This window comes from Aethina tumida, chromosome 2, assembly GCF_024364675.1.
Source record: "Aethina tumida isolate Nest 87 chromosome 2, icAetTumi1.1, whole genome shotgun sequence".
Classification (NCBI taxonomy): Eukaryota; Metazoa; Arthropoda; class Insecta; order Coleoptera; family Nitidulidae; genus Aethina; species Aethina tumida.
The window spans coordinates 35,325,139-35,334,785 of NC_065436.1; the positions used below are offsets into that span (position 1 = coordinate 35,325,139).

Consider the following 9,647-nt stretch of genomic DNA (forward strand, 5'->3'; position numbering starts at 1 on the left):
TTTTTTTATTAAATATGACCATTATTAACTAGAAAAAACTCAACAAATTATTTTTAAAATTTTGTTTCCACAGTATCGGACAAAATTAGAGCGACTGTCTTAAATATTTAATATTTCATGTTTATTAGTTCAGTTTTTCAATTATTTCTAAAAGCCAAAGAAAGGTACAAAATTAAAGCAACACAGAATCTGGAAGATGGCAAAAAGTTATAAACGAAAAGTTTTTTGTATCAAAACAAGTGGCATCAAAAAAAAATTGAAAGGTTTCGAGTTCATGGAAGTGGGGAGAATCGAAAACAATGTGGGCGAAACAGAAAAATTTCCAGAGCATTAAAGGGTCGCGTAAAAATGCTAATTAGAAATAATCCAACAATTCAAATTTTAAGAGATTTAGGAGATAAATTAATTAGTTCGAGGACAATTCAGCGTCGGTTAGTGGAGGCAGGGTTGCCAAGAAGCAGTCCAGCAAAAAAGCCCTGTCTTCCTTCTTTTCGTTTATGGGCATCGGGAATGGACATCAAAAGATTGGAAAAAAGTACTATTTTCGGACAAAACGAATTTTAATATTTTCGGAAATGATGGTGAACAGTTTGTTCATCGCCCTAAAACAGTAGACTTCATCCAAAATATGTTACAACAACTATTAAACATGGAGGTGGCAGTGTTATGCTTTGGGGTTGTTTTTCCGCTTCCGTTATGGGCCTGATTCACAAAATAGAAGGTAAAATGGATGTTTTAAGTATCGTAACATATTAGAAGATGTTATGTTACCCTATTGTCATTGAGAAATGCCGTTAAAATTTATATTTCAGTATGACAATGACCCCAAACACACTGCCCAGCTTGTTAAAGAATATTGTCCAACAAAAAATCAATGTCTTAAAGTAGCCAACTCAATCACCCGATCTAAATCCAATAGAAAACTTGTGGGAGATTGTGTATAAGAAGAATTGCATCACAAATAAAACAAATTTATCTGAACAAATCAAAAATGTTTGGAACAATATAAACGAGGAAATAATTTACAATCTAATCTCGTCTATCCCAAAAAGATGTGAGGATATTATGGCCAATAAGAGATACTGGACGAAATATATATTTATATTTATAAATATAAATACATTTACGTTAGATTTGTCGCGATAAAAATTGTTAATTTTCTGGTTTTATTTTTTTATGTCATCGTTAACATGACATAAATAACATAATTTACATACGTGTTTTATTATTTAATGGAATAAAAATCAGTGTCATAAGTAATATATTGTTTAGTATTTAAATAAAAAGAAAGTCGCTCTAATTTTGTCCGATACTGTACATGTTAGGATTTCATTTTTATAAAATTAATAACTAGTTTGGAAAATTATTTAGGTAATAATAAATTTCACACCTTTTTTGTTTTTATATTTATTTTCTTTAATAAAATTTATAAAACTTCTCAGAAATATTTAAACTATTTTTTATAAAAATATAAATTAGGTATGATATGTATTTAGGTTTAAGAAAATCAACAAAATAATTTTGAAAATATTTTTTTAATTTGTTTAAAAATTAAACATTAGTTTGAAAAAATATTTTATTTGGGTAATAATAAGTTTTACATTTTTTTTTTTGTTTTTATGTTTATTTTATTTATTAAACTTTATTACAAGTAAATTATTTATAAAAACATGATTCCAGTAATTATCCAGAAAATCTGTATTTAGGGTAGGTATAAGAAAATTAACAAAATATCTTAAAAATATATTTTTTGTATATGTTAAGACTCCCTAATTATAAGATTAAATATTATATATATATTACAATTTGTGAAAAAAACATGCGAAATAAATATTTATGCAATAATTTATTAATAATTCTCAAACATTAAAATTAATTATCATAAATTTCATTGCAAAATATTAATTTGTTTGTAAATGTAAAATATTTAAATATGACTATTTTTTGAAATGATAGTGAATTTAATGATTTGGATCATGAATGACTTTTACTTTCATTCATACATATATTCTCCATTTAAAATATTAGTTTCTTGAACTGTCCTAATTTAGAATTATGTACTCTGATAATAAAGCTGTCTAAACTTTTTAACATGCCTTTTTCGGCCATTTAAATGACAATTTATGTAACAAGTTTAATCCAACTAGGCAAAGTTAATAAAATTCCACGTCAAAATCTGATTAAGTCGCCACAGTTTGTGGGAACCGAACAAAAACAAATCGCTTTTATTTATTTCACCGAAATCAAAGAACGGGATTTTCTCCCAATAAATCAATCTTATCCCAAATTAACCACGCATAGTTAAAATTCCCGACAACGGACTCGAGATAATCACCGAAATTTTTTGTGTCCACCGATAACCAAAACGCACGGCATCGATAAACCCCCGGTGTTATTCAATACCCGATCGGTTCGAACTCGAAAAGACGTCTTTATTCCCTTGTTGTCCCGTTTGTTTCGGCCACGACGTCGACATTGAGAAACAGAAAACGGAGTTTCCGTGATCGGCACACCCGGACCGTGCATGCAGATGGGACACCGCGGTGGCTGGCTTTTCACCGAACACTTGCGTCGATTCGCAGCTGTGTGGCCCACTGTTTTCACTACGGCCCGGTGTTTGATGTGATCGTGAGACCGGCCGTTCCAACCCCCGATCGAAACGGCACCCTTTTTTTAATCTTTGGATTACGCGGTGTTGTTATTTAACTTCTCATTTGCGCCGATTTTCAGTGTGACGACGCTGTTGACTTAGCGATGTTCCACGACTTTATTTATACAGCTTTCTGTTTTTCCAGACGGAGTTTCCGAGGAAATTGCTTGCGATGTGTCTGCGAATTTGTTGATCTTTCTGCATCCGATCGTTGTTCATTCATAAAAATTATTGCTGTTGTTGTTATGTTCGTGTGGAAACATGTTTGGAGAAGGACAGAACGTACCAATGAATTAAACAATATGTTTTTATCCTTGTTTGGTTTGAATATTTATAAAAATATTTTTAAATTGGCGCAGTTTTACGTCAAATATTCCATATTGCTATTAATATTTATCATGCAAATTTCTTATTCATTCATGCAAATTCAGGTTAATATTTTTATAATTTGGCTATTTTTTTATTTATTTGTAATTATAAACATACGAAATGAGAGATGGATTCATTTTACATATTTTAGAAAAATCTATACACTAAGTAATACATATTTATGAAAAAGGTCGAACACATTTATTATTACTATTATTTTTTTCCTACACAAAAAATATTAACAAGTTAATAATTATAGATATTATTTATTTTACGTTTCTTTATTATTTTTATAAGAATATTTGTATTTTGAAAATTATAGAAATTACTTAATTTAAAAAAAAATTTTTTTAGTACTTTTATAAAATTTCTAAAGGAATGAATAAAATTTGTAACGTTACTTTCTTTTAAATTTATCTATTTTTTTGGTTGTAAATATATGGTAACTTTTTATAAAAATTTTTAAATACTTTAAATTTTTTGATAAGGCAAGAAATATTTTAATTTCTTAAATAAAGAGAAGATATATAATTTTTCCTTTACAAAAACTCTTATTTATAAACTTATATATAAAATTTGTTCAGTTTGTTCATAATTGCTATTTATAAACTTTTTTAAAATTTATATTTTTATTTCTTTTAAATTTTTATACTATTTTTAATTAATTTTCTTCCTAGGCAAAAAATGTTTATAATTTGAGAATTATAGAAATTACTTAAATTTAGAGAATTTCTATAGTTTTTTTGTAAAATTTCAAAAGAAAATGATTAAAATTTGTCCATGATATTATTTTTTAATTTATCTGTTTTTTTTTTTGTATGTATAAAATTTTTTAATTACTTTTTTGACGAGAATAAGAAATAATTTTAATTTTTTTAGTAAAGAAAATATACAATATTTCTCTTATAAAATTTCTATTTTTTTTTACAAATTTACGTATTTACAGTACAGTTATTTTATATTTTTGATTAGGACAAAAAACATATATAATTTCTTATGTAAACATTGTAAAAATCATAATTAATATTTATAAATTTTTAAATTTAATATTTCTATTTTTTAAATTGTTATTTTTTTTTTATTTCAATACTATTTTTAATTAATTTTCTTCCTAGACAAAAATTATTTATAACTTGAAAATTATAGAAATTATTTAAATTTAGATAATTTCTATACTTTTTTTTATAAAATTTCGAAAGAAAATTTGTCCATGTTATTTTTTTTAAGTTATCTATTTTAATTTATTTCTTTTTTGTAAATGTGTACAGGTGCTTTAAATTTTTTGACGAAGACAAGAAAAAAATATTTCTTAAGTAATCGTATACAATATTGTTTTTTTTTTTGGTATTTACTTTACGTAATTACTTTATATTTTTGACCAGGACAAAAAATATTTACACAAGAGATATATGTATATATTTTTTCCTTTATAAAAAATCATAATTAATATTTATAAATTTTTAAAATTAATATTTCTCTATTTTTTTATTTTAGCATTATTTCCAATTAATTTTCTTCCTAGACGAAGCATAATTAAATGTTGAGAATTATAGAAATTATTTAATTTTCTATTCAGTGTTTTATTACTTTTATATATTTCTAGAAAAAATTAAAACGTTTTGTTTATGTTAATTTTTAGGTTATCTATTTTTTCTTTTATTTTTTTGTCGTACACATTTTTAATTACTTTTTATTTTTTAACAAGGAGAAATATGTATGTAATACTTCTTGTATAATATTTATTTATTATTTACTTTCTATTTTTTTTTAATTAAAAAATATGGTTTAATTAAATTCTGTAAGCAAAATAATTAATATTATAGAAATTTTATGGCCAACAAAAAATTATTCGTATTTTTATTTTTAATATTTTTTAATTATTTTTAAAATTAAAAAAATAATAATTATAGAAATTATTTTGGTTAAACCTCATATAAAAAAATTAATTAACTGTTTGTAGAAATTTTGTAGTTAACATTTTTTAGAATTCTTACTTATATTGCCTAGTCAATTTTATTTTAGACAAAACATAATAATTATGTGTTGTGTACACGTCTGGATTAAGGCATTAAAAATAAAACCTTTGCGACTTTAATTAACATTTATGTAATTTTTTGTGATTAAAATAATTAAAAATAAACATTAAAATACGTATCACGAAAATTGCTCGAGCACTTTTAATTGCATATCACACCATAAACGTTTGGTGTGACATAAAATTCGTAATCCGCAACCCGATTAATCTCGTACAAAAGTATTTTGATTTGAATTCGAAATCGAAACAACGACTCATAACATAATTAACGTAATCGCACAGATACGAACAAAACACATACGAGTGGCGCCCAAACGCGACCGCCTGTTTGCACAAACCGAAAATTCGTTTCAGATCCACTCAATTAAATAAGTAATTGGTCGTTACAAAATTAAAAACATCAATTAAACGATCATACGTCACAGACGAACTACGACTCCGGTGCCGAATAGAGAAAATACATAATACAAAACTCACGTAAAATATACAATATTTGTGCAATTACTTGGTATATTTACATTAATTTAGTGATAATTTAGATAACCTTGTAAATTATAAATAATTTCCATATGCAATATGCTCCTTCGCCAGTAGTATGACTCCGCTGGAAATTCGAGACCATCAATCAACGACCGGGCCGCTTTATGATAAGGGGGATATAATGTATAAATTATTTTAAATTTGGCGCTAATTAGTGACGTAAAAGAAGTGATAAGTCCAATGTTATCCTAAGAAACATTTAGACTACATGCTTTGAATGAAAGTTCAGTTTATAACTAATACTAACCAAAATGGATTATTGTGGCGTGAAATATGTGATTCTCTTGTGTACAGTTACTGTGTAAGTTTCCACGTCAACAAAACCATTTTTATTTTCCCATTACATTTTTTAGAGAGTAAGGACTTTAGTTTTAGTTAATTGGCTGTTATCAATTTAGAGGTTATGCATATTCTCACCATGGCATAACAAATGCTCCATTGTGGTCGATACTAATATGTTTCGCGCACATTAACACGTTCACAAAAAACTCTTTACGAAACAGCGTTCGAAAGTGAGGAAAAATTTCCCCGATATGTAAACAAAAATCTAAATTTGTATCGGATTATCATTGTTGATGATTGGAAGCATAACAAAAGTCACATCAGGCAAAAATTACACATTTCACAAACCGAGTTTACACAATTTGTTGTTCGTTTAGGATATTTATTTACGGAATTGCAACTTAAGACCAAACATGTAATTCTAGAAGAGGAAGTGTCGCAATTGTGCAATTGCAATTTTTTTCTTGAAACTTGATTACCTATTTGTTTGTGTGTTTGTTGTACAATATCTTTTTTACGAAACCTGATCGAATTGCAGAGTTTTCTTAAAAAATTAACCAAACTGATGTAAAAAATAATAAATAATCAGTTGATGTTTTGTAATAGGTTATTTACAATTGTTACAATATTATTGTTCAGTTTATTAACCTGTAACCTTTATCGAAGCACTTGACACAGCAATATTTGTGTCATTTTTCCAAAACTAATTAAGCAAAATTTAATTAAAAATATTTATTAGTCCAACTTGTTTACGAGCATTTTTCTTTTGATTCTCTTTAATTATTGATAAAAGAGTGATCAACAATTTTGAGGCTTTTTCCAAAATAGTCATGATCACCTAACACCAAAGTGCGTGAATCATTAAACCAAAATTATCAAACGCATACATTTTTTCCAGACCAATAGGTCGACATTTGGTGCCAGATAAATTTGTAGGTCAAACATGCGAAATCCACTTAAAAAAATTGTTAAACCACCTCAAAAATTCCCAAAAAATCAATGTGATACATTTGTATAAGTAAAACATGTTGAAACTGATCTATCCCTATTTTGGACCATTGTTAATTTTAAAAAACTATCTTTTTATCTATGTTGACTATTTTCGTACGACCTAAAAGGAAGAGGTCAAGAATTTTACCAATTAAATCCAATCAGACTGATTAGATGTTACAATTACTTCTCCAAATAAGACTTTTAAAAGTAGTTCCGATATTTATAAAAAACGATAACCTTTATATTAAAGGACAAATTTAGTTCCAAATTTGTGATAGTTTAAAATAGAAAGTTTAATATAAAAATTGAAACAATATGTATTTTTTTGTGAAAGTGGGAAACGATTTTATAAAATTAAAGTCACGTTTCGAGCTAGTTGTAAATGTTTCATTATTAGTCAATTTACACGATTTGAATTCAATATGATACGGTTAACCACAAAATTGATCCTTATCATTTATTAATTCAACACTAGGAACAATAATGGTACTATTGTTTCCTCTGCTGGAAATACATTTACGTATTTCCCAGTTATAACAGTACAATGAATTAAAAAAGAGCAATTTGAATGTTAATTTTGGGAACGTTTTCTAGTAAAAACAGTTCGAGATAACCATGCAAAAATATTTACCTGCATTTTTGTTTAAACATTTCGTACGAAATCTATTTATTTAACAATAGTGACAATCAAAGAAATAATCTTTCAAAGCCATTTGTTACTTCCTAAGGAAATGACGGTAAGCACTTTTTTATCAATCTAGACATAACTAATTAATTATCACATTTCGATTTTTAAAACATTTAAAACCGCTTAAGGACGATTATGCCGCAAGTCACATAGTATTAACGACTAAGATTTTAAAAAATTTTATCGTTTACTGACACGAAACTAATTAATTAATTTCAGTATTTCCTCCTACCCATCGAAACAGGAAACAACGCCACCAAATCCGCCGCCCTTACACATAACGGACATGGGCAGTGGCCTGGACACCATACCCGAAGGCCACCCCCAAACAAAATCCGTGAACTTCGCCTACAACCACCTGACCACCCTTAACGACACCATCTTCACCGATAAGTCGTACAAGGCGTTGCACAAGATCGAACTGTTCGAGAACAAGATCAGCGACATCAGCGTCACCGCCTTCCTAGGGTTGAAGCACTTAAAAATCGTCGATTTGTCCGAGAACAACATCACGGCAATCAACGCGTACACGTTCGAGTTCAATACGAGGTTGGAGAAGCTGGATTTGGGGGGCAATCAAATCAGCTTCAAACGAGAATCTCACTTCCTCGTCTCCTACAGTCTGGCAACTTTAATCCTGAGGAACAACAGGATCGAAAATATATTCGCCTACAACTTCGTCGGCGTGCCCAAGCTCAAAAACCTCTTCCTCGACTACAACATCATCAACTACATCGAACCGAACAGCTTCAAGCCGATGAACGACCTGCAGTACCTGTCGTTGGCCCACACGGGCGTCCACAAGCTGAGTCTGAGCATGTTCCACGACTCGCCGCCCAGGATCATTGATCTGACGGACACGATATTGGCGGACAAGTTCGAGCCGCCGCTCAGGAAGGTCAGGAACGAAGCTGTAGGCAAGCTGCTGACCATCGACCTGTATGCGTGAGGATAGATGGGGAAATCTTCGTGGTGAAGCCAACGCAAAAGTATTATGACGTTCTATTTATTCACTGGTTTTGGTGACGTGAAGATTTTTGGGGCGCCAAGCTGGAAAGTTCAGCAGAGAGGACGTTTTCGTATTTCGTCAATATTTGACATATTTATGTTGTCTGATTATTTTATAGTTGTGCCGTTTATATATACAGGGCGTACGGATATCGGTGCATTACAAGGGAAACATTTCTGATGCAAAGTGGTAATAAAAAAGTGTAGTTTATAATAGCAGAAGAGACAGAGGTCGGTAAAATTAAACAATAGGAATGGAATTAGAAAATGTCCAATGAACAAGTTCTTAGTAGTGAAGTGTCAACATACGTGTCATCAAAGCCAGTTATTAAAATTTTGTACTGACAAATTAGGATGAACTAACTGTCATTGCCCACTGGGGATTGCCTTCTGACCTCTAGCTTCTCTGCTACAATGTAATTAATAACATTTTTGCATCAGGAATTTATTTATGGTGTTGGGCGAATATCTGAACATCCTGTATATCACAATGCTCCAAAAAAATTATAGAAAATAATATTTAGTATGTAATAATTGTACATAGCACCTTTACTTATAATAGTACAGTATTTTATTGCATTTCGTTGTAAATACAACACATGCATTAAGAATATTTTTATCTAGGGTCACTTGCGAATATTAGATAATTATGTGATCACATTCTATCCAGTCTAGAATTTGTGTATGACAGATAAAAAAAAAAGTTATTGTAAAATTAGCATAAATCATGCAAGATCAGTGTGGTAATTTCGCATTCACAGTGTTATGTCACTTCCTCTGAACTTTGTGAATACGAAATGAAGTTACTTCTAATAATATATGAAGGTTTCCTGTTAGTCTATGTGGAAAAATGTCACGCGAATATGTTATAACGCTTGGGAAATATTACAAGGATTATAACGCACTGTTGGCCAAACGATTTATGGGAAATTAGATTGATAAAATGTTGACGGTGGAAAAATGAATTGTTTCAATATTATTTTGGCTCAAATGTCAGTATTATTAGATACGTGATTAAAATTTCTATATTCGTATGATTACTGTAATATTTCCATTAGCACAAGGCACACTTGCATTGCAAT

At 29.0% G+C, this 9,647-nt stretch overlaps 1 protein-coding gene across 1 annotated transcript; it reads left to right on the plus strand.

The window, feature by feature from the left end:
• The first annotated feature begins 5,659 nt into the window (after window positions 1-5,659).
• LOC109606256 (relaxin receptor 1) lies at window positions 5,660-8,872 on the plus strand. The gene is made up of 2 exons (XM_020022822.2): window positions 5,660-5,895; window positions 7,777-8,872. Exons 1-2 carry the CDS (start codon window positions 5,846-5,848, stop codon window positions 8,504-8,506), a joined length of 780 nt encoding a protein of 259 aa, XP_019878381.1. The 5' UTR covers window positions 5,660-5,845; the 3' UTR covers window positions 8,507-8,872.
• Window positions 8,873-9,647: the final 775 nt, after the last annotated feature.